This window comes from Glycine max, chromosome 18 (genome assembly GCF_000004515.6).
Source record: "Glycine max cultivar Williams 82 chromosome 18, Glycine_max_v4.0, whole genome shotgun sequence".
Classification (NCBI taxonomy): domain Eukaryota; kingdom Viridiplantae; phylum Streptophyta; class Magnoliopsida; order Fabales; family Fabaceae; genus Glycine; species Glycine max.
In genome coordinates, this window is record NC_038254.2 from 13,890,458 (window position 1) to 13,916,549 (window position 26,092).

The following is a 26,092-nucleotide window of genomic DNA, read 5'->3' on the forward strand; positions in this document are numbered from 1 at the left end:
TTTCATAAGTGAGATTCACTATTGCCGCAAAGGAATTGCTCAACGAGCTGAGTTTGATATACTTTTGAAATTGTGGTTTTTCCAAGGATTAAACCTTAAACCTCTTCAATGCAAGTATATGTAAGACGACTCTCGATGAGAGCAATAATAGAATCAAAATCCTTAGGAAGTCTTTCAAGGATTGAATCCATGTGCTCGCAATAGGTTGCAACTAAAGCAAGATCATCAATAGTCGTTTTGATCTTAACCAGAAATTGAGATAGGTGTGACGAAGTTTTGACTTTCGATCGAAGTTGTTGTGCCTTCATTCAAATCTAATGATGAAAGTAAGCATGGATTTTACCCTAAACCTGATACGTATGCGATGATCCAAGAACTCAAGCAAGCATCGAGCTTGAAAGAGTGGCCTGAAGCTAAACAAGAAGAAATTTGTCTTACTTCTACGACAACGAGAGAGAGCTGAGGATTAGCGCGATCACAATCGACATCAAAGAGATATCGCAAAGGGTTTTAAAGACTAGCTACAAAACTACCGAGGTCAAGTGTAGTGATCGCTGGCTCAGTTTGTTGTCGTCACAACAAAAAGTTCTTATGATTGAGTTTTTCCATGATTTGTTGCGAAAAATTTGTTATAGGAAGCATTGAAGAAGAATATCTTAATTCATCAAAACAGTAGTAACCAGAATTGGACTAGCGTTTATCGGCGAATCACCATTTGTCATTAAACCACCATTAGCCAGAGTCTCATCGGTGTTGAACAGAGTCTCACCATTGTTTACGAAACCCATAAAAAAGGATCAAAGAGTTCAGAATATCATGTTAATTAATTGATGTTATTAATATTAGAAGAAGAATTACAATCTTTGATTACAATCATGTATATATATATATATATATATAAAAGAATTCAACAAAAGAAATCAATTAAAAAACTTGATTGTAACAACGATTAAATTTAAATAAAAATAAGATATGATACAACAATTGTAAAACAATTAATTTATACTCCCTTGGTTTTAAAATAATAATTACCCTAGACTATTTTACACATAAAAGAATAGACAAAAGAAAATAATAATTTTACAAAATTAATCTTAAATCATCATTATTTTATTTATAGATTTTTTTTCACCATTAATATTATAAAAGATATAAATAAAAATAAATGATTAATGTCATTAAAAAGCTGTAATAACAATTATTTTCTTTAGAATAATTTTTTTTCTTATATGATAATTATAATGAAACGAGTAACATTTTGTGTCCATCACTCTCCATCATAATGACATAATAGTGTTTTTTTTTTTTACATAATGTATAGTGTGCGAGACATAACATATGTTATTCAAACTATTGTATAAATTGTACAAATATCATTTCTCAAATTATTGGAGGAGCAAAATTGAATATTAATCATAAGGGGGTAAAAATGCAATTGACCTAAAAATCTATAAGAAACTATTAACACATGCATGCGGATCCCGCAAAAGCAATCTTGCAAAAATAAAACAACTGCTACTAGCCTAGTCATTGAATCTGCAGGATGTAAACAGTAAACCCCATACTTGAATCAATTAATCAAACTAAGGGAAAAGAAAGATAAGTCAAACACGCTTAAAATGAAACAAGAATTTATTTTGAAATTGATGAAAAGTCACATGCATGTTTTGGTATGAATGTCGTCTACTTGTGATATTGAAGGTATTTACACGTACAATTGCAATGTTAAAAAAAAGAAATGGAATTGGAAACAGTTTGCGTAGGTTCATCTAAGTTCTCCCCCATTGCAGTAATGGACGCCATTGGTGCGTACATTAGGGTACTTTACATTCAGGCGCTTTAGGCCCCATATCCGAATTGTCCGGTCATCACTGGCGGAAGCTAACATGTGTGGGTTAGCTGGATTCCAGCTCACACAGTTAACTGCTCCAGAATGACCAGGCAATGCCTCTACTAAATCCCCTGAGCTTCTGTGCCATATGTAAACCTAACAAAAAAAGACAAACCCATTAAAAAACTAAATTTGGCTTTTGTCCGACTTTTGTCCACAGTACGAGAAAAGGAAAAACATGACAATGGATTCAGTGCAATCGGTTTTTGATGCAGTCAGCACATTCGTAAGTGTTGGATGAAGATCAGAAGACTCAGATCTAGAATTCATGTTTTAAATCTGAATTTCTGACTGCATAGAAAAACAACTGCAGAGAAACTAATCCGAAAATCAACCACCTACAAGATAACATCAAAATGAAAAATAAATTGATAAAAATGATGTATTTGTACATAGGGATTTAAAATTAATACCTGAGAATCCTCACTACCACTAGCAATAAAAGATTGCTTAAGACCACCAAGGCAAGATCTGATAACGAACCGGGTGCGTTTGTGACTTCTGTACTTTCCGACAAGTTTAGGATCACCTTCTATATTCCAAAGATGTATTTCTTGGTTCAAAAGATTAACCAACAAGAGTCTGCTATCCTTTGACAAAGAGAAGGAAGTTATTGTCTGGTCCTCATCAATATATCTCTCATCCCCCGTTTCTTTGTTGAAGTACAGTATTGCATTGTCTTTACAAATACTCAGCATGTGTTCCCCATCACCTGTTATTTCCAAATCAGAAATCTTTAGGGTTCTTTGTCCTTTCCAAGATTCCACTTCTTTCCCATCTAAATCCCACATGCAAATGCTCTTGTCACTAAGGCCAGAAAGTATATATTTCCCACTTGGAAACCATGCACAGGAGATGAGGCCAGGACCATTTTTTTCATAAACTTGCAGGCACGTACCGGTGGAGACATCCCAACGCCTAACAGCCTCCTCCACACCACATGTGAGGAGCTCTTGGTCATTAGGACTCCATGAAACAGAAGAAACAGATTTCTGGTGACCAGACAATTTATGCTTGATAGACAGTTCACCATTCATGTCAACCTATTAAAAGAAAAGGCAAAAAGCACAAATTGTGAAACCTAATGTGCAAGTTTTAAGTACATTTAGTTTGTTTATGTGTGGGGGGGCATTGACCAATGTTTACAGAAGCATGATGTACACATGAAGCACCTAAATAGATAATTCCTACCAACAAATCACATAGTCAAGTAATGGCATCATCATTAATAGAATGTGTCAAAACCAATGTTGTTAATGGCGGATGGCGGTTCATGGCGGAAAGTAAAAAATCCATCATAAAAATATGGCGGATGGCGTAGCGGAAAATGGCGGATGTCATGGCGGACAAAAAGAAAACATATATATAAACTCATTGAAATTGAAAAAAACAAAGGATTGCATTCAAATAAACTAAAAAAGTTTCATGAGTTCATACAATAATCAAGTACCAACACCAAATAAACTCATTAAAGAGTTCAAATAAACTCAGCCATTTAAAAGAGGACTGAACAGAAAAAAAAATTGTGGTGTCAAATACGAAAAAAAAAATGGGACTGTAAAAGTAAAAAGGGGTGTCAAATAGCAAAAGGAAAAAAAAAACTGCAGTCAGAAAACAGGGGGTGTCAAACAGCAAAAATAAAACTAAGAAATACGATTTTGCACTTCTCGACAAATATAATTTGTTTCTTTATTCTAAGCGGTTATTCTATTCTTGGTAATCAAGAACTTGTTCTTATTAACTCTTTGGTTCGAGAATTTATATATAATTTAAGTGACACAATAAAAGCTTTTTCTATTCTTCTATTAACTGATTTATGTATAGGATTCCATTCAACCCATGGTTGGGAACTAGTGATTGGTAGCTTCGTCTTCTCCGCGTGAACTTCTCGCTGCAGGCCGCCGTTCGTGACAGGTGCGTCGCAGCCGAAGCTCGTCGCCGCCATTCGTGCCGGTGCGTCGCTGTCGGAGGTCGTCGCGGCTGCATGCGCGTGCGACTGCCGGGTGTCGCGGCTGCGTGCGCGTGTGGAGTGCGGGAGGGACGCGGCTGGTGCAGGGGAGGCTCGCGGTTGGGTTCTCTCTTAGATGGAAGGTTGTTCTGAATCACAGAGTTGTGCTGGAGGGTCTTTTAGCTGAATGAATAACCGGGTAGGGTTGGGTCGGGTCAGCCCAACTCCTACCGCAGACAAAAAGCATAAAAAAAAACGCCATTTTCCACCACCCCGCCATAACCGCCACGACCGCCATGGCTATGGCGGCCGCCATGGCGCCGCCATCCCAAACCCGCCACGCCACCGCTATTCGGTGGCGTTTTTTCAAAAAACCGCCATGAAAATCCGCCATGGCGCCGACATGACCGCCATTTAACAACACTGGTCAAAACAATTACTTAACTTTCAACAGGGTTTGGCCTTAGTAAGGACAAAGGAGTGCTTTACAGTGGTATATTACTCAAATAATTTGAAATAACAAATTTATCAATGTCAGGTAGCTGTGCGTAGTGGCCAACTGTGAAAACGCTATAGCAGGATAGCCGTTATTCTAAATATTATTTTATAAACTAATTATTTATACCACACATACTCAACCAAAAATAACTAAATTCGTGCAAACTATTAAGTCACAGTTTTCACAGACAATCACCATCATGGAGCTATAAGAACATAGTAATGAAGTCAAAGAATGAGAGATGATGGTGATATTAAAAGGAAAAGGAGCATAAAAAATTAGGTAAAATTTAGCAGAATGTGAACTACGATGGTTACAGGAAGATAGAACAGAACACAAAGTGGAGGTAACTTTTTGTGGAATCATCTGGGAAGAAATGTTTCAAATCCTATTTATATGTAGAAATGTATCTTGTATTGTATCCTAGATATTTTAAGAATATTTGTATTCTCATATTGAATATGTATTGTATCTAATACACACATAATATCTATGCATCATAGGTTGTCAATGTAACCGCCATAGATGTTCATGTAACTTCTTTGGAAGCTGCGGCAAACGAGTAGAGGGAGAAGACCAGGCAGAGACATGAATCGAAACAGTGAATGGTGTAGGAATTGCAACAGATAAAGTCACACCTGTTGGAAGCATTGTCTAGAGCTAAGGGAGGGCTACAGAATGATTTGAAAAGTGAAAATTGAATGGCTCATTCAATGGAGCAGCAAACCTGTTGAAGAAGCTACATGGGAAGAGGCCTTTACCATGTCAGCCTTGAGAACAAGGCTTTAAACAAAAGGGAAACGCTAGGGCAGGGAATTTAGAAACCCAATCAAAGCAAAACAGGACATGAGGTGGTAAAACTCATTCATGAGATTTTGCAAGTATATACTAAAAGGGGTAGGAAGGGAAATTCTAGTAGGCTGAGCTGTCACAGCTAGCTATGGGAAAGGGGACTGTCAAGTGTAAACCTGTAGAGATTGGAGGAAGAGTCAGTTTTGCATTCTGTTATTTTCTTATGGCTGCAAACTGGGCAGTTGTGCTTTGCATTCTCTAAAGGAGCTAGTCTCTGGGATTATATTATAAGGGGGTAGTACATATTTCATATGGGTAAATAATACATATACCATTACCATTTCAAATTGTTAGTCTCTTACTAAAATGGTTCCATTTAATAAAAATTCAGAGGTGGCAAAGACCCACGGGCATTCCTTTCCAACCACAAATGACAAAACCCCATAAACAGTACATTGTCACAAGATTTTATTTCCCTTTGACTGGATGAAAAAAGTAGGACACACAGTGATCACCATCTATACATTAAAAAATCCAATGTTTTTCCATTTGTCTTTTTTCCCTTTTAGATAGAAATTAATTTGGTCTACCTTCTCTGTGCTCTGGTTTTCACTATACCTGTAGACTACACTCAATCTTAACCACCAGAAGTTGTATCTTTGACATGATTTACTGTCTTTGAACACATCATACAGTGTTAGGGTTATGCTCTTTCACTATTTTTCAATGAAACATGACCTACATGTTGCAAAAGTAAAGAACAAGGTATGATAGAATTGAACATTGTTGAACTTGGGATAATGCTGATGGATGCAGATATCTTTCCCAGTTATAAAAGGAACAGTCCACATCATCATATTCTATTTGTGTGTGACATGAATAAAATATCACAAATGATCTGTGCATTGAGGATCTGATGATAAAAATAGAACAGTAGCATATGTTTCACCATCAGATATTACCTCCCAAATGATTGCAGATCGATCATTTGATGCTGAAGCTAAATATTTCCCATTATGCGAAAATTGTACATACCAAACTTCATCATCGTGTGCTTCTAATATCTGTCAGAATATTTATAGGAAAAGAAAATAAAATCAGAACATAGATGTCTTGTATGCCATAGAAAGTAAATGCAGGATGTTCATTGTATAAACAAAAAATTCTGTGGACAAAAGTTTGAGGAATCCAGTGGTAGCTTGTTTGTGAATTGTGACCAATGTTATCAATGGCAGATGGCGGAACATGGCAGAAGGCCGAAATTCCGCCATATAACATGCATTGTAGATTGCACCTTATGGTGCCACCAAGGCAAACCTCTTCACAAATTGCCTATGGCGGTTGACAAAAAATCCGCCACGCCATTCCACCATGGCAGTGCCATGGTCACTATTTAACAACACTAGTTCTGACTTCTGACTCAGAAAGTGTGAGGATTAACTTCGAAAAGTAATTCATTAGTGCAGCAGGCTTTGACAATGCAAAAGCTCATGTCCTAGACTTGTCATCAGTGTTATTTTACTATTGATATGTTTCCAACTTCCAATTGGTTTTGTCCCTAGACAATAAAAAAAATTCAGATTCTTCTCTTTTTCATCCCACCCAATTTATACATATCTGAACCATAGGTGGAGAATTCGATCCATTCTATTTTCCTACTTTCATTGCTTCCATTCTCATTCCCCTCTCAATTTGTTCCACCCCAAAAAGTATGATGTTAATGCACAATCTTTCCACCCTAATACAATATGTCCTCTCCAATATTTAATGCAGGAATGAGAGTATCTAGGCACCGCTTAATGGAAATTACCTATTGTCGTATGCTGCCACAACAGCTATGGTCAGACTTTTTTTCTTCACGAAGAAATCATATTATAGTAAAAGCAAAGAAAGAGAGAGGATAAGATACCCTCCTAATCAGAGAGTAAAGGAAGCCAACAGGAAAACAAAGCTTTTCAATCTCTACAAATCAGTAACAGATATTCCTCCAGTGTTTAAACCACTATGAAGCCATAAACAAAATTCTATCACATAACATTTGTAATAAGTGCTCTGCTTACTCCAGTGATACTCTCAAAAAGTTCCAAAAGCATGGTATCAATGTTCATATAAATCACATCCTTTTTAATAGGATATATTAAAAAATATATTTTTTTACAGTTCTGAATTTCTTATCACACAACAACACAATATTAATGAAAACATTGCAAATCTTTCATGCATGTGGCAACCAGGGGGAGGAGGGATCCTTCTCTTTCCCTTTACTCCATCAACAGTCCTAAATTTCTAAAGCACACAAATCCTATCTGCTGACTACCCTTGGGAAAACACTTACTATAGAGTAGCCAATTTATTTTAGAAAACACTTGTTAGATAGAAGGAAGAGTCATTTTCCTTTCAACAATTGGTCTTTGGAAGTGCATAAAAAGATGTTGGTGTCCATTCCCATCTTAAGCAAATGGACACAGAGCAGTACATCAAATGGTATATATCCCCAGAGAAGTACGTCCAAAGCTCCATACTCCTCAAGCCTAAGGACATAAATTTGTCTCCAACCATTGTTGATGAAGATCAAAAAGCAAACTCTCAGTAAACCTCATTAGTGACGTGACTCTTCACTAAAAAATTCTCAAGGAGTCCCCCATATCACCAATCAGTCAATCAATCAACAAAGTCATGAACGTACATAAGATAACAGAATAATGCCCATCATCTGTCCAACATCTCATAGATCAACAACACGTGTACACTCTTTAGCTTCTATTTAATAAGAACTTATGGAGTGCTGGATGCTTGATGCCTTATATTCAATAATTGTAACCAATACTATTTAATAAGAACTTATGGACTGCTGGATGCTTGATGCACTTTGAAAATCATACCAGCTTCATTTTGGAAATACACTCCACAAAGTTATTTATTTAAACAAGCATAAAACTTCAAGACCTTACATACCATCAGTGTTATTAATGGAAGATGGTGGAACAATGGCAGAAGGCCAAAATTCCACCATATAACGTCACCATAGCGGGCCTCCCTTCACAAATTGCCTATGGCGGTTGGAAAAAATCCATCGACGCCATGACTGCTATTTAACAACATTGCATACCATCATGTAGCTACAACAGAAACAACAACCAAGCCCTTTCCCACTTGGTGCGGTTGGCTATGTGGATCAAACAACACCATAATGTTTATCAAATCATTTCTATTAACAAACGATTGACTTCTAAATCCTTCTTAATGACCTATAGTTCTTCTGAGTTTCCTTTGTACTCTAGCAATTAGGCTACTCTTTGATAATTGGGGCTTCTACCAGTCTTCACACATGCCCAAACCACCAATGATGATCTTCTTCCTTCTTTTCTACCATAAGTGCTACCCCGGGCTTCACTTCTAATGATATTCATTCTTCATTGTCATATTGGCTACATTAAGTTTATTCTTTTGTTAGCTTTTTATCACCCAACATTCAATTCCATACAACATTGCAAGTATTATTGCTATAAAGTAAAATTTTCCTCAAGTTTGAGTAGTACCTTTTTTATCATAGATAACATCCGAAACACTTCCATTTTCCCACCCTGCTTGAATCCTATGATTTACAAAATTACATCTCCCTCTTTCTCCATTATTTTCTATGATGGACCCAAGATACTTAAATTGTGACTTACTACCTTATATGTAATAGCCTCCAATCAATTCTAAGTTAGGATTAGTTCACTCTTCGCTAAATTTATATTCCATATACTCCAACTTTTACTTAAACAAAATCAAGGTAAAAAGATAGGGGCCAAGGTTAAACCCTGGTGCAGTCCTATAGTTATCGGAAAATCTATCTCATCCTTATTTATGACTTATTTGGATTTATCTTATGACATGAGCACTGGTGCTAGTCTTTGGAGAGTTTATGATATGTTCATAAAGCCATAAACTGTTTCCAGCTTCTTTCAATAAACTTTACCGGACAACTCATGAAAACAGCTTACAGCTTCTATGAAAACAGCTTAATCCTATTTCCTCTTTGATTATAAAAACAATTTATACATAAGTACATACAAAATAAGTATTTATTCAATAAGTCCTTAATTAAGTCGTTTATGCAAGCAGGCCTTAATTTATGGTAAGAATGTGTGATTGTTCGTAGCAATATAGGAATTATTTCAATTAGGGAACAATTACCTACATTTACAGATATATAAGTCAACATACACAAAATGAAAACAAGGTACAGAAAAGTTGAGGTTAAGGCTGAGAGCTTAAACAACAGATGCACACGTGACTAGAAGAGTCTTTAAATTAGAAGGATATAAGAGTAATAAGAATGAGAAAATATTGGACATAATACAATACAATAGAATATTCTGGAAATATAGTTGAATCTATAAGCAAACCAGGGTAACCAGAACCCAATATGAATGTTGTTCAAGTAATTCAATATCAATGAGAGAAACAGAAATTCTAGAACTAAAGTAAGCTCTAGCACGGCACCCAAAAGCCAAACGATAGAGAAGCTTCACATTTCCAAGTAAAGCTCATGCTGCATTTCTAGTACAAAATGGCTTTATATCTTTTATGATAAAAGATCAGCATCTTTGACAATTAGCATGAAACTACTATCAACAAATGTTATTTGGTGGTCCCTCTACAAAAATTTTCTCATCAATATGCTTCATCATCTATGCAGGGGCAAAAGAAAAAAATAATCCACATTGAGTATATACAATAATCATAGCCATTTGCCAGATGCAAAACTAATATTCACAGAATTTAGTACTTCAAAACATCACTCCATGATTAAGTACAACTATTGAGTACAACAAGAAAAAACAAACTGTTAAATATCCATATAGTGGCTTCACATCCCCAAAAGAAAAAGAATGAAAAAAAAAGTGAAGGAACAAGAATAAGTAAACCACCATAGTGTTCCACCTAGCAAAAAGGATGATGTTGCCACTACTGACTAACGAGTAACAAGAAACCAATAGAGATTATGAAGAAAATTACGGTCAGTTTAAAAGTATAAAGGTCAAATATAAAGGTTACCATATAAACCTCACACCAAAGAGACATAACGTTTTCTAACCTGTGATGTCCTAGAAGGTATCTGAGTTTTTCCACAGTGATGATCTGAATATAATGACATCTCTTTATCCAATGAGTTGTGAAACAGGCAAGCCTCACGTTGCAAGACAAGGGCCTGTTCAACTAGATGTTCCAATCTCTTTTCAGGTATCAATACTGTTGGGGGAAGCAGTTTTTGCAATTCCTCAAGTAGTTTTGACCGAGACCTCACCAGTACAATATCTCGCTTAGAAGAACCAACCTGGCCACATGGAGAAAGCATCCGGGAAGAAAGTTCACGAATTCTACTACTATCAGAACAAAGTGGTGTAATCTCAGTCCTCAACGTCTTCAATGCATCCATGACCTTTTCCCCATCCAGAAGCTCAAAAAACTTCTGCTCCAATATCAAAAACGAAGCTGCCTGGACAACATTTTCATCTGCTAGACCAATTTTATTCAATGTGACTATGCTCTCATCCCAATGCCCATCAAGTATTTGCTGCATAAACAGATTCACCACGGACGAGTGCAAAGGTATGCCAGACTCCTCCTCTAGGCGTACCCCACTCTTCTTGTAACCAAGCGAATACAATGCCTTCGTGATTATCCTAACAAATTCCTCCCGTTTTATAACCCCTTTGGAACCAATAACTTCGCCGTCCCCTTCAGATGACAGGGGCCGAGCCATCAAGTCACTAGAAGAGCCTCCAACAGGCTCCCCGGACGAACCGTTCGAGAGACCAACTAATCCTTTAGAGGATAATTTCATGCGTTTCAGAGCTGGTGCTTCATCCTCCACACCTCCCATGAAAAGCACACCTCAGCCCATCTATAACAATTTTCCACCAGTGAGCCAAAAAAACCCGTACTACAAGATTCCAACAACAAATGCCTCTGAAAAAAACCGCAAGGCACAAACTTCTGCGCACAGAAAAGCACCAATAAATAACGAAACACCATAAAACTCGTCACAAGAACCACAAATCAAAACAGCAAAACCAAATTCCTCGAACTGAATCAACAATTAACCATAATCCGCAACAAAAACAATAACATACCTATATTTCCCTAAACAACACAACAGTTACACCAGATTCTAATCCCCAAACACAAAACCGACGCTAAACCGCGAACGCTCACCCCGTAAACGCTAATGAACTAAGAAATCAGGAACACGAAAATCTACTTTTACAAACAAGAATCAGAAAATGAACCGAACATAGAGAAACGCAACAATCGACAACAAAAACCGCAGATCCACGAACTGAAGCAACGGAAGAACGCGGCGATGATGATCCACCGACTTACCGGAGAAGCAAGAGCAGCGATCTGAAGTTCGCCGGCGACGATGAGCGATCGCCGGTGGAGCACCGCCGATTCCTCCTTCCGCGTGTTTCTTCGTTCTACGCTTCACCGCTTCTTCTCCTTCTTCCCTTTTCTTCGTTTGTTCTTTCTTTCTCTCTGCAGTTACCGAAGCACAGACGAAGAAAGAGATTGTGTTGTATGTGGATATCTCTTTATATAGAGAAATTTTTCATCGCTTATTCCACTGAATTTCTCTATTTTTCTATTTTCTCTTTTTTCTTTCTTTCTAATTCTCTAATCTAATCTATTTGCTTCTTCTGCTCTTCCTCTCACCTCGCCGCATTACATTACCCTTTGTTTGCTATTGTCTTTGTGGTTCTTTTTTTCCAATTATTTGGGCTTTGTGGTTTGGTATGTACCTAGCTTCCTTCCTACTTAATTCAACTATTGCATTTTTGTTTTTCCTTTATAACATTCTTGTTAGATGCATTTTATATATTTCCATCAATCAACACAAATTGAATATTCATATATAAATTGTCACAAAATATTATTCATACACAAATGTTGTTGTGCTCGAAAATAGTACATACATGCACTAACCCTTTTGAATCTATTGTATCTCACTCGCATCGTAAAGCGTTTCCTTTTCAATCTCAACATATATTTCTTACAACAACAACAATTATATATATATATATATAAAAACTTCGTACCACATTGCTCGGAGGCTCTTCGCTATGCGAAGGTATGGGGGAGGGATGTTGTACGCAGCCTTACCCTTGCATATGCAAAGAGGCTGTTTCCGGATTCGAACCCATGACCAACAAGTCACCAAGGCACAACTTTACCGCTGCATATATATATATATATATATATATATATATATATATATATATATATATATATATATATATATATATATATATATATATATATATATAGTGTTCAGCAATCAAACAATTATAGACTTGCTTTCATATATTGATATTTTTTCAACATTTATGTGCACTTAGCTTTAATGGGTAGCAATTCAAATGAAGAATTAGACATGAGCGAATCAGAGAAGGGAGACTACACAAAGAAGTTATATAATCAACTAAAAGTTGGGAAATACAAGATCATAAAGAACACAAACAATACCTTCAAATGCCTTTTTTTAGTGAAGACAAGAAAAAGTAGGCATTTCAGTTCAAAGTCCTTCTTGAACATGCCTCTGGAATAGGTATAGGTTCATCGAAAAGAAGGATTAAAGTAAAAGCAAAACACCTTGCATTGGCAAGGTATATAACAAAGGACCTTAGCAACAAATTGGATATTAGTAACTCATCACTAGCCAAGTTTCATGAGGTTGAAATAGCCATTGAACAATCCCAACCCATATGAAAGGTTTGTTTGGCCTTGGACTATGATTGTAGCAAACATATTTGGGAATAAAAAGAATGAACCAAAAGATTATGATAGAAAGCATTGGTTGAGAAAGTTTGAACTATATAAACCTAAAGATGTTCCTATTTTGCATAGTGGAGAGAATAGTAGAAGGTATGCTTGGTTGAAATTTGCCACATAATGTAACCAATTCCAGAACAACGTACCCTATAGGATCCTTTACACTATGCAAAATATGAGCCTTTTTGGGATTTTATAGTTCAAAATTTCTCAACCAATGCTTGCTATCACAGTCTTCAGGTTCATGCTTTAGCTTCTCGAATATGTTTTCTATAATCACAATCCAAGGCCAAACAAACATTTCATCATAGCTTGCAATGGCTTTCTCTAATTCATTAGGCTTGGCTTGTGAGTTACTATTATCCAATTCATTGACGAGGTCCCTTTTCAAATACTTTGCCAATGCAAGGTGCTTTGCCTTTACCTTAATCCTTCTTTTGGATGAGCATGTGGCAATTCTAGAGGCATGTTTAAGAAGGACTATGAATTGAAATGCCTACTTTTTCTTTCTTTCACAAAAAAGGCATATGAAGGTGTTGTTTGCATTCTTCTTGATCTTGTATTTACCAATTTTGAGTTGATTATACGACTTCTCTTTGTAGTCTTCCTTCTCTAATTCACTTATTATTAACATCCATTTTCTCCCGTTCATCATCTATATCTACAACTTGTTTGAACTTGAGAGAATGTTTATCATTAAACACAACATGCATGCTTTCCTCCATAACTTGAGTTCCAAGATTATAAACTTTGTAACCTTTAGAAGTAAGCAATTAACCAACAAAAAATGCTTTATCTGATTTTGAATCAAATTTTCCAAGATTTTCTTTATTATTCAAAGTAAAGCATTCCCATCCAAAGACAAGAAAATAACAAATGTTTGGTTTTCTCCCCTTTCACAAATCATATAGAGTCTTGTTCAAAATACTTTTGATTGATACTTTGTACAAAATGTATCAAGAAATGTTTGTAGCTTTTGCCCAAAAATATTTTTCAATGCCAAAGTCATTCAAAAGTGTTCTACCCATTTCTTGTAAGGTTCTATTTTTTCTTTCTATTATACCATTCTGTTGTGGAGTCCTAGGACATGAGAAGTTATATGAGATACCTTGCTCAACAAAGAAAGTTCTAAAAGATGAATGATAATTATCTTATATCCCTACATTTTGCAGTAGTTTAGTGGCAATTATGTGATATCTTTCATGCTTTTGAGCTTTGTCTATGTTCATTTTAGTTGAGTTTTTAATAAAAGCTTTGTTGAGTTATGATTTTTTTTTGTTGATCATGGTATTGGTATGAAGTAGCCATCACCAGAAGCCATGACTAATCTTCATTGGAGATTGTTAGCACACCTAAGGTGGGTATCCTCCTACTAACATGATTTATTCCATATCTAAGAGTCAACCATGATTTGAACCCTGAACCACTTAATTAAGGGACACAAGTCTCTACTACTTGTGCTAACTATTGTTGGTCTTTAATTAAGGTTTTTAGTTTATACTCTTTTACGCTTGATCTTTGGGTTATTTTCTCGTGATTGTAGGAACTCTATTGAAGCTTGGAGCGAGCAATGAAGATGTTCTGAGAGTGATTTGATGTGTTAAGCATAATTTGAGTTAAAGTTCGTAACTTGGGAGATCTTACAGAGGTAAAAAAGCTTGTTGGAAGTCTTGGGAACTTCACACACCCTATGCAAGTTCAACTTTACTAAAAAATTTGAACTACGAAAATTTGCACCTTGTGCAAAAATCTACACCTTATGTGTCATACCTTAATTTCGTCTGGGGACTATCATTCATGGATATCTTGATTCTCACTAGTCGAATTGAGTTGTTCGACACCAGTTACCACGCAAAACGAAAGATCATTCGATGTTTTGGTTAAGGATGTGAAAAATACCCAAGGGGAGGGGCAAAAAGGTCCTTTCAGACATTTTTCTAGGCCCAGGCTAGCCTTTGGCTCACCTGGGCCCCCAAATAGCTTAGGGGTGAAGAGCTCTAGCTCGCCTGGGCAAGCTGCAAGACCACCAAGCCTCCTCATTTCCTATAAATAGGCGTGAGGGAGGCTGAGGAAAGGGGTTGGACCTTCAGTGTTAAGAGAAATTGGAGAGAAATTAGAGAGAAAAAGAAGAAGAAAGAATAGAAAAACAAGGTCGAGGCGCTACTGAATTGCGACCGTAATTGACTTCTACATCATTTTTCGTTCGATGTTCTTCGTTTGTCATCCGGTTAGTATTTGTTTTAAGGATTTGGATATGGTTTATGCACCCTTAGGGGTCCTCTTTGTTGCTTTGCGCATCTGCATCTCATTCTTCTACCATCAGTAATCACTTTTCTTCTTGTAAAGTAAGTTTCAATCGATCATTAATGTCGTAAATCATCTTTTTAAAGAGATTGAAAATTAATGAATAAAATTAAGATGAAATCAACATATAACTGAATTTTTGTTCAAAATATCACTTGAGATCGTTTCAAGGTTCAACGCCTCTTTTTTTCTTCACAACTAAAGTCAATCTTTCAAAAACATAAAATCAATTTAACACACAAACTTTCAGACTTAAAGAACTACGTAGGTCTAAATTCCTCATCGCACCTGAGGATACGTAGGAGTAAGGGCAACACCCTTGTCGACCCCAAAAAAAATAAAAAAAAATATAAAAAGGGGAAATACACAATTTTGAAGTCATGTTTTGCACACTCGATTAAAGGCTGTCGTTCCTTGTGACGGGCGCGTGGGATGCTAATACCTTCCCCATGTGTAAACAACTCCCGAACCCTTATTTTCAAAATTTGCAGACCTTCTTCTTTTTTGGTTTTTCTAACACTTTCCTCGAATAAACATTGGTGGTGACTCCACTCATTTTTCTCCCTTGGAGACGAATGCCCTTTGGCTTTTTGCCCACACTCCCGCCGAAGGATAGGTTGCAACACTATGCATCAGATTCTTGCAAGAATTAAGTCCAAATTTCTCATTTTGTGTTCTTTAGGGCTTGAACCCTTATTGGCCCAAAGCTTTAAATAGAGATTTTAGGCTCTAGCTTAGGGTCACAAATTTTGTGCGTGAAAGAGAGACAAGAGTTCTGAGATAGATGTGATGTCTTTGGATGTGCTTGGATTCATTGTCCATTATTCCTCCATCAAAAGCTTATCCCCCATGGCTATGAGCAACTAAATTCTTCTCTTTCGTTGGAGTTTAATATAATTGGTCATACTTTCATGTAATTGTTACCTTGTTTCTATATAAAAAAAACATTATTATTGTTCTTGTATACCTAATGTTTGCTTTTGTCTTACTTTTTTGCATGATTATATTTATTCAATTGCAATTGGAAAATTCTTTTGAATTGCAAACCGGAGAGAACACCCAATAATTTTATGCCTAGAGATAAGGTAAAAAAATTTGGGCATCAATAAACTTTTTTTCTTAATGCAGATTGTTTGGTTATGTTAACATAATTAAGAGATTTAGGTCTTTTCACTTAAGGAATTAAAGTTAAGATAAAATTGAGTGTTGATGATAATATAAGTTTAATTTAAATTGAATAGGAATTCGTAATGGTTTCATGTTATGAAGTCCAATAAAGTTAAACAATAGTGATTTCTCTCATTGATCATACTCCAATTCACTACACACACCAAGTATTTGATTAAATTCCGAAACCAAGTTTCTTTCCTTAAACTCATTAATTTTTATGCAATTATCTTTTATTTTGGTTACTAAATTTCTCAATTCTCTTAGCCTATTTAATTTACTAGAAATTACCCATTTATTACACAAGTTCCTATGGGGAACGATAACTTATTTATCATTGTGTTAGTTAAATTATTTGATACTCTTGCACAAATTCTAACAATGAATTTTTGAACTTCGAAAACATTTTAAATAAAAGATAATCATTATTTCAAAATAATTATTTTGACTCAGTTTGAAAACATTAAAAACTAGATTTAACATTTTAAAACATAAATAACCAAATTGAATATAATATAAAAACATATAGGACTAAGATTGTATTTTAACCCATTTTATTCCATGTGAGACGTGTTAACACCTACTTTGTACTTATTAGCTGCCATGTGATTATGCAACCTAATTACTGCTGCTCAATTTTCATGGAAGATAGCTATATCCCTTAGGATAGCATTTGCCCCTTAATAAAATAAAATTTTTAAAAATAAAAAATTTATTACAAAATATTCAAGCACTTTGCAAAAGGACCCTTGAGCCCTTTATAAACATAATGCTTCTTAATGGCTTATAGGAACTTAAAATGCTTAATCAAAGAGAGAAAAAGGGGGACAAGAGAGGAGGGTAAGTCCTTAGAAGACATGAAAAATTAAGAATCGAAGTGCTTACTCCAACCAACAGCCTCAAATAATGAAACTTGTGGACAAAAAGGGGCCACATAATTCAAGACATACACACCCCTTCAAGATGATTTACATGCAGAATAGCACTCCACTAATTAAGTTCTTAGGCAACACTGAAAGAACTTGCTGTGCTCTCCACAAATCTTCTTGCTCCCTTAAACCACCTCTTGTCTCCAGCTTGAGCCTTGCAAATGTATAGTTTGCCATCTTTCACTGTTGCTGTAATCAGCTGGTGCTTGCCACCTTCATCTCCATCAGCTGTCCTTGTCAACACAGTCAAACTGTAGTACTGTTTCCCATCAACGACAGGCGTTGAACTCTCCAAGATATTTGCAGTTGCCACAGCATTGGAATCAAAACCACCCTGAGAAATTAAAGTTCCGAAGCTGTTAGGATATGCAGGAATATTTGGTGCATTCTCGACGGTCAAACTCAAAAGTTATAGAATTTGTCAGAAAAACGTAATTTTTGGGATAAAATCGCTACTACACATGACATTTAGCAACATTTAGTCCCTCGTCAAGTCAAAATGAAGTATAGGGTCAAGGACAAAATCCACCACATTTCAGAAATTCAATGACTAAAACCTCAGTTTTTAAAATGTAGTAACAAAAACTAATTTTGACCAAATCTTGAGGAACCTTAAATACATTTTACTCTTAACTGCATTTGCCAAAAATGAAAAAAGAAAGCAGACAATTGTAAGTTTGAAAATGTATCTCATAATGCTACTCATAAATTCTGAATTAATTACCTCAGCATCAGTTTGGCCAAAGAAGGCTTGTTTTCCAAGCAAGTAATCCACCTACAAAAGGAAAAAAACCAAATCTTGAATTTCAGCCAGCAACTGCTGTCATTATCTTTAAACTTCATAGCCATATTCTTGAAAGTATTGTACACACGCTGGTTTATATTACGAACCTTCCTTATCAATCAGAAAACAAGATAAAATTTATAATAACTTTACCTGAGATAGGAACTCCTCAGGTGAACCATAGTCAGTGATGGACTTCTTGTCAGTTGCAGTGACCATGACAGCAACATTGCTGGTTGAATCAAAATTGTCCTCATATCTAAGAACCTGACCTGGGTACTCAACCTCTTTGCTTGGGTTCCACTTTGAGGGAATTGAGAGTTTGAATCCATTCCCATTGTATGAAAGGAAGTCTGTGTTTGTCTTTGGTTTTCCAAACACATTGGCTGCAAAAAAAAAAAAAACAATAATAAAAAAGTTCTAATTTTCGAAGTACCCAAAAGTTTTGAGATAAAAAACCATTCTTTCGCCTTCACTTGACTGTATAAATTTTTGAGAAAGTTGGTTCATTGATATAGTATCAGAGATTCTATATAATCAAGTTATAAAAAAAAAAATCTAATTCTCGCCAACCTCATTCTTTCAATTATAATTTCTGCAATATGTTTGAGTGGCCTTGTGCTTCAAAGCTTAAGGGCAATAAAAGCCACTATTGAAACGCTATCTAAACCTATGCAAATTTCTCGGTTTGGCACAATGATCACTCTACTTTTTTCATCTTTCAACTCTAACATGCAAGAATAGAATATGCACAAAACTAGCAGTAAACTGTGCAGAGAGTCAGACACTACTAGAAGCATTTCAATTAGAAACCAATGTATTGCAGTTATTTGGGCTCTCCGAGAACTTTCATGACACCCAAGAAAGTCTGATTTCCTTAAGAATTCTAAACACTAGCTTCACTGACTACTTAGTTCAAGAGAAATACTTGCAACACCCTTTCTAACATCATCAGATGAAATTTATGTGGGTCCCACTAAATATATGCATTTCCAATTAGGTGGCTTCAATTCGTAAACTTATAGAATTCACATAAGTTTTAACAAGTATTTTTTTCTGATTTTATCTGCAGAATCAAGTTGTGCATTCTCTCTTTAAACGAACAACAACAACAAAGCCTTATCCCACAAGAACCATTCAACACCATTCAGATCAGTTAAAAGACATTCTCTCTACAACAAATCTGTAAATTTCATCTCAATTCTAAATGTTAATACCAAGGTTTTTCAAATTTTGCATTCCAAAACAAAAGTTGCAGCCATATTAGCCATATTTGACCTCAATTTTCTGCACGATTGAGGTTCTGAATGAATATGAGTCATGCATGACAATCATCAGTTGGTCATCTAAAGAAGGGGCAAAAGGGTAAAATACCAGCTTCTCCATAGGCTGCATCAGCAGGTGCCACCTTAGAGCCAACAGCAGCAGCACCAATGAGCACAGTGAGGGCCAACCTGCGAGAGACAAGGCCAGTAGTAGTGTCCTCACCCTCTTGGACAGTAACCTGCTTCTGTGCTGCCTTGCAAACAATGTGGTTTGGTTTGGTGCTCACAACTAGGCGCTGTGTTGAAGCTCTAGCTGGAGTGGTGAGGGCGTGGTGGTGCAAAAAGCATTGTGTCGAGGCCATTGTGCTCAAAATCTTTGCCCTCTGGCCTGTGAATCAGACACTATAGTAGTAAGTAGCAGGTAAGTAGGCAAAGTGTTGTGTGTGGTGGACTTGGAAGTGGCTTTAGATGTGGGGTGGGTGATGTGGCAATGAAAATGTGGATGGCTGTGGATATTGCATTTGGAGGTGAATGATTGGTGGTAGAATTAGATTGGATTTGTGATGTGGGATAAGGGAGTTGGGGTTCTCATTGGCTCCACGTGGCTCCATGCTGTGTATTCTCTTTTTCGTCCAAAGGACATTTTTTCTTTTATGTAAAAAATTATGTAAATGTTAAATCCTGTAGAGCCGTTAAAATCATAGTTTAAAAATTCAACTAACCATTGATACTGAGATGGGTCACTAGTTGAATTGATCACTAGTGGAATCACTAGTTTAATAGTTGAATTGCATTAACCTATATAAAAAAACATAAAATATAAATATTAATTGTGTTATAAGTCTAATAATTAATCATGATAGTTTGGTAGTAAATTGATCCTAAATAAATTTTAGATCTTTGACTCAATTTTTGAATGTATCACATTTTTTTAATTTTCATTAAATTTTACATTTTTTAAAAAATAACTAATTTTGGTTTAACTAGTTTAACCAAACCGCTTTACTGGTTCAACAAATCGGGTCACTAAACATGGCAACAAGGACACTCAGTGGAGGTTTTTGTTTATCCCGTCCTTGTCCTCAAATCTCATAACCACCCCCGCCTTCTAAAATCGACGGGGTTAAAAATTTACCCCTCGCACCCATTGGGGGTCGATTTTTCCTCGTCTCGTCCCACTCTCGAAATACAATTAAAATATTCTGTTAAAAATTTATATATAAACAACAATCATAGCATAAATACAATTTTGGACAACAATGACATAAATCAAAGTGATAATTGTGGATACCAATCACAACATAAAAGATATAATTATCAATAACAAAAAATTAACATAAGTTTTAAACATTCAAAATAAGTTTCAAATATTCCACACAAGATTCAAACAAGTCTCAAATGTATGTAACTAGAATAAAATTCCAACATTAGATGTAGTGTTCATTCCTCTAAAATAAAACTAGCTACACTTCTAATTCTTCAATCAATGGAAGTACATGTATTCATTCCTCCAACTAGATAGTAAGGACACTTCCCATCATATCACTTGCATTATCACCTGTATAAACCATAAACCAAAATTTTAATATAAAGAAGAAATTAATCATTTAAAAATTTACATTCTTATATGGCATATACCTTCATCATTTGAAGCTATCTCATTAACCAAAGTATCACTTTGTGCAAGAATTTTAGATTTCAAAATACTTGTATCAAATATAACATAATGTAAATAATTAGTTATTAAATTAGAAATAAATAGTTATTTAATAGGTTAATTAAACTAAGTATTCAAGACATTTTACAATCAATTTCAATACTCAATAACCAACTTCTAGTGCATATCAATGCCTCTAAAGTAGTCCAATGAAGTCGACTACAATGAGGACTTAAAATCTAGCCACCGATACTAAAAGCATATTCATAAGCTACTGTTGATACAGGAATAACTAAGACATCCTTTGCAATAGCTTGAAGTGTTGGATACTTGAGACCATTTGACCTCCATCACCACAAAATATTAAAACCAGTGGATCTTGGTAAAACATCCTCTTATAAATAATGATCAAAATCTATCTTAGCATGAGAAGTTTTGGCCCTTATTTCCCTCGAAATTTACTTATCAAATTCACACAACTCATCACCTTCAACATTACCATCTTCAGGTATTGGAGATCTATGGAAGGAGTCACCATTCATCTTGAATTGATAATCAGAAACCAAGTCATAACACAACTGTCTAATCTTACTAACTTGAGCAAAACAATCATGTTCGTACAATTTTTCATAATAATATTGCAACAACTCCATTTTATACCTTGGATCCAAAACAGTAGCAACTCCCATTATATCATGAATCACAACCCAATATTTATCAAATTTGATCATCATCTTTTTTGCCATTTTATGAATTAGGAGAAATGACCTAGTGTTTGATTGCCAAGTTGATCTCACAAATCTTTGAAAAGTACATGTTAGTTGTTGGTTGTTTAGTAGCAGAAAATATTTTCGTTACAACATTAAACACTTGCAACCTCCCACAAACATCCTTGGCAAATTGCCATTGTGAAGAACTTGGTAAACAATTGGGACTCCCGCTGCTTCAACCGAGTGAACACAACTTCATATTATATAGCAATTTGAAGCATTTTATAAGTTGAGTTCCACCTAGTTAGACAATCTAAAACCAAACTCTTAGTGCATGAGATCCTTAATTGTTTTGTTGTCTCCTCAAATTTTTCCTTTCTTTTTGGTGTGGCTATCCAAAATGCTACACTATCCCTAATCTTCTCTATCCCATCTTTTACAATTTCCAACCTATCTTTTACAATCAAGTTCAATATGTGTGCACAACAACACACATGAAGTAAAGTCTCATCCCTTAATAAACTTCCTAAGTGCAATTTATCTTTAATTTTGTCAATTATTTTGTCATTTGTGCTATAATTATCCAGAGTGATAGTGGACAACTTTGTATCAATGTTCCAATCCAACTAACACAGTACAAAGCTTTTTACTTGAGTGAGGAGCGGGAACATAAATGAACCTAAAATAATATATAAATAATTCAATCATACAAAAAGTGCAAATAATATATAAATAATACAACAATTTTATAATGCAACAATTCAACAATAATATAAAAATAATTCAAAATTTTTAATATACCTCAAAATTTGACTTTTAAGTTCCAAAAGGTATCTATATATAATTGTTGGATCAAGTGGCCTCGGAATAATTAAGAAGGGGGGGATTGAATTAATTATTAATGTGTCTTGACTAATTAAAAAATTATCCTTCTTAATATTACTAGATTCAATTAGGCTTTACTACTAAGTTATGAGGAAGTAAAGAACAAAAACAATAACTTAGACAAATGTAAAGCGGAAATAAAAGTACACAGCGGAAATTAAAGAGTGTAGGGAAGAAGAAGACTCTTTTGAAAACTAGTCACTTTAAAAGTTGTGACTCTTTTGAAAACTAGTCACTTAAAGGTTGTGACTTTTGAAAAATTCTTCAGAAACAAGTCACTTTAAGAATTGTGACTTTTGGTAATTTATTTTTCGAAATCAGTCACTGGTAATCGATTACTAGCATAGTGTAATCGATTACACATCAATAGATGTGACTCTTCATGTTTAAATTTGAAAATCAAAACGTTTAGAAACACTGGTAATCGATTACAAGTATTGTGTAATTGATTACACAAGTTTGAAATAATTTAAAAAAGTTTTATCACAAGTTATGACTCTTGAAATTTGAAATCCAACGTTTTAAAATATTGGTAATCGATTACATGGTTATGGTAATCAATTACAACTTTATAAATCAGTTTTGAAAACAATGTTGGCTACTGGTAATCGATTACTGCCTTCTGGTAATCGATTACCAGAGAGTAAAACTCTTTGGTAAAATATTTTTCTTTTTGAAAAATTCTTGTGCTATTCAATGTTTTGAAAAACTCTTTTAATACTTATCTTGATTGAGTCTTCTCTTGATTCTTGAATCTTGAGTCTTGATTCTTTACTTGAATCTTGATCTTGATTATTCTTGAATCTTGAATCTTGATCTTGATTATTCTTGAATCTTGATCTTGATTCTTGAAACTTGTTTGACTCTTGATTCTTTGGCATCATCAAAATAATCTTGGAAGATATTGCTTCCACAATAATGAGCAGTGATAGTCATATAACCCCTTTTCAGATTGCTCGTAGTCCACATGTCTGATGTGATGTCAATTCTTCCTTGAAGACTATCTAATAACTTCAAAGTTATTGATCTCTCTTCTTGATAAATTCTGAATATTTCTCTTTTGATAGTGTTTCTACAAGAATCTTGAAAGATAGGTTGTAAAGCTGTTGAGTATCTCCTAAAACCAACATGATCCACAATGGAAAGTGGATACTCATGCATAATAATTGCATTTGCAAGCTCTATCCTTGTGTTATCCGCACCATAAGTTCTTGTACCCAACTCTTGCTTTCCATGGACGACCTTAGGCACAAGAAATGCGTGCCCTGTACTCCCTCTCATGGCAACCTTGTATTGAATACAAATTTGTTTATGCCCCCATAGGTGTGTTATTCCATTCTTTGATTTTCCTCCCAATAGTTTTGAGCAATAATTGCATTGGTTCTTGTCTTGTCCATTTACTTTGACCTTTTGAAAATGCTTCCAAATCTCACTTTTAAGCCTACTTGTTCCTGTTTGTGTTGTTCCCTCCAAATTATCAATTGTTTTTTTTGCTTTGGGTGATGGAATGGATTCATTTGGTGTTGTTGAAGGGGCATGACCAACAAAAGGTGAAGGAGTATAACTAGGACCAGGAAAAGGTAAAGAAGTATAGCTAGGACCAAGAAAAGGTGAAGGAGTATAGTCAGGACCAATCTTGATGTCCACTTGCTTGATCTGCCATTTCTTTAGAAGCAGTAAAAAAAGAAGACAAATTAATTAACTAGATTAACACAACTGCAACAAACATATTAAATAATTAATTAATTTACTAACTGATTAATTAACTAGTTAAATTCAAACATACTTTCTAAGAATTATCTATAAACAAATTAATTAACTAGTTTAACACAACTACAACAAACAAATTAATTAATTAATTAATTAATTTACTAAATGATTAATTAACTAGTTAAATTCAAACATACTTTCTAAGAATTATCTATAAACAAATCAAGCATCATAGGCTTTCTAAGAATTTACTAACTGATTAATTAACTAGTTAAATTAATTAACTAGTTTAACACAACTATAGCAATTACACGCTACTTTGTTAAGATCTAATGGCAACACATTCAAGAAGCAAAAATACACCCTAACTTAAAGAGTGCTACTAAACCATCACTTAGTCGTTTAAATCTTCAAGCATCATAGGCTTGAACCTTCAAATATACCAAGTTCAGTTCGGTGACATCCCTGATAAATCATTCATTATATTCACGACTTCTTTGATTTTCTACCACTTGTTAATGTTTTTTTAAGAAAATGGATGACATGAAGAGGCATCACAATAGCAGAGTGATCCCAGTCAGGTTGGCACCCGAAGCATCATTTGCAGCATGCCAAAAAAGAGATATATAAAAAATCATGGGACATAAACCAAACCCATGAGAACTACAATTATTTAAACCTATATAGTTTGAGATGCATATTCTATTTATGTTAAATTCTAGTGAAACAAAAGAAGGGATTGAATACCACCAACAAACCCATTAAGATATAAGGCATAACAAGCATATATGTACAAGTGTGGCCTTCTCAAAAAATATGTTCAACTAAAAACTATATTTTCTTTGTAATTTTTATGCAATTAATCCATCTATTTCTCAACTTCCAAGGGACCAATCCTATATTTTAAAAGTTTGTTAATAATATTACTATTCATAATTTGAATTCTAATTTGAAATCCTAACAATTTCACTATGAATAACTATACATTCAGTAATTTAGTTTTCCCAGTCAGTGTTCAAATGGTAAATCCAAAAGCAATACATTTCAAATCATATTGTTTTCTAATCTAATACTAGTAGTTAACATCTTTGCATAAATACTTCAGAAATAATGCAACTAGGATGCTACGAGTGGATTAACATTTATACCTCAAAAATAGAGTTCATGTTTTCTAATTTTCATCAAAGTATATTACATTGAATAAATCAAACACTCAAACCGTATGAAAGTATATTACACTAAATAAAATGTTAAAAAACTAAAAAAATTTACAGGTCGACCAATCACATTTTCAACTGATTTTAGAAGCGTACTCTTGTTAGGATAAAGGCACCTGATCTTACTTTTTCCTAAATTAAGTTACAGAACCATTAAATTAAACCACACACTGACGCTATTAACAAAGATTAAAATGGCCTTTTCAAGAAAAAAAACAAAGATTAAATAGTAAAAATCACACACTAGACTTACTTTTTCCATTTTGTGGCTTCCATAAGAAAACCATTTCACAAAACACTAATTGTACCTATGTAGTGCACAAGCAGGGGCAGCATGATGAGTATATGTGTGGCACGCGAGCAAGAAGACGGTACAAGAGGCGGCGTGGCGTAGCAACGGGAAGCGAGATGAAAGATGTTGTGGCAAGAAGGCTTTCCTAATCGTGAGTGAGTGCGACTGATCTGAGGAAATCAGAGAAATAAATTAGGGTTTCTTATAATATATATATATAT

The 26,092-nt window shown here is 34.9% G+C and overlaps 2 protein-coding genes across 3 annotated transcripts; both read right to left on the reverse strand.

The window, feature by feature from the left end:
• Window positions 1–1,614: 1,614 nt before the first annotated feature.
• LOC100781300 (WD repeat-containing protein 26 homolog) lies at window positions 1,615–11,930 on the reverse strand. Of its 2 annotated transcripts, XM_006602207.4 has the most exons (5): window positions 11,506–11,930; window positions 10,217–11,118; window positions 6,093–6,194; window positions 2,305–2,934; window positions 1,615–1,987 (listed from the first exon to the last, which is right to left on the reverse strand). In XM_006602207.4, the coding sequence occupies exons 2-5, from the start codon at window positions 11,003–11,005 to the stop codon at window positions 1,766–1,768; spliced, it is 1,743 nt and encodes a 580-aa protein (XP_006602270.1). In that variant the 5' UTR covers window positions 11,006–11,118; window positions 11,506–11,930; the 3' UTR covers window positions 1,615–1,765. The 2 variants fall into 2 exon arrangements, with proteins under 2 accessions (XP_006602270.1, XP_006602271.1); XM_006602208.4 differs by lacking the exon at window positions 6,093–6,194 and having other exon boundaries at window positions 11,506–11,907.
• Window positions 11,931–17,300: 5,370 nt separating this feature from the next.
• Window positions 17,301–19,786, reverse strand: LOC100781848 (oxygen-evolving enhancer protein 2, chloroplastic-like). Its single transcript, NM_001289207.1, is given in 4 exon segments — window positions 17,301–17,685; window positions 18,076–18,126; window positions 18,289–18,521; window positions 19,510–19,786. Coding segments are annotated over 4 exon segments (798 nt in total). The 5' UTR covers window positions 19,763–19,786; the 3' UTR covers window positions 17,301–17,424.
• Between the last annotated feature and the right edge of the window lie 6,306 nt (window positions 19,787–26,092).

Coding starts and splice junctions, on each gene's coding strand:
- LOC100781300 (XM_006602207.4), bottom strand. CDS start 11,005: ATGGGAGGTGTGGAGGATGAAGCACCAGCTCTGAAACGCATGAAATTA. Junction 6,195..10,216: donor TACCTTCTAGGACATCACAG/GTTAGAAAACGT, acceptor ATATTCTGACAG/ATATTAGAAGCACACGATGA. Junction 1,988..2,304: donor GTGGTAGTGAGGATTCTCAG/GTATTAATTTTA, acceptor TTTTTTTGTTAG/GTTTACATATGGCACAGAAG.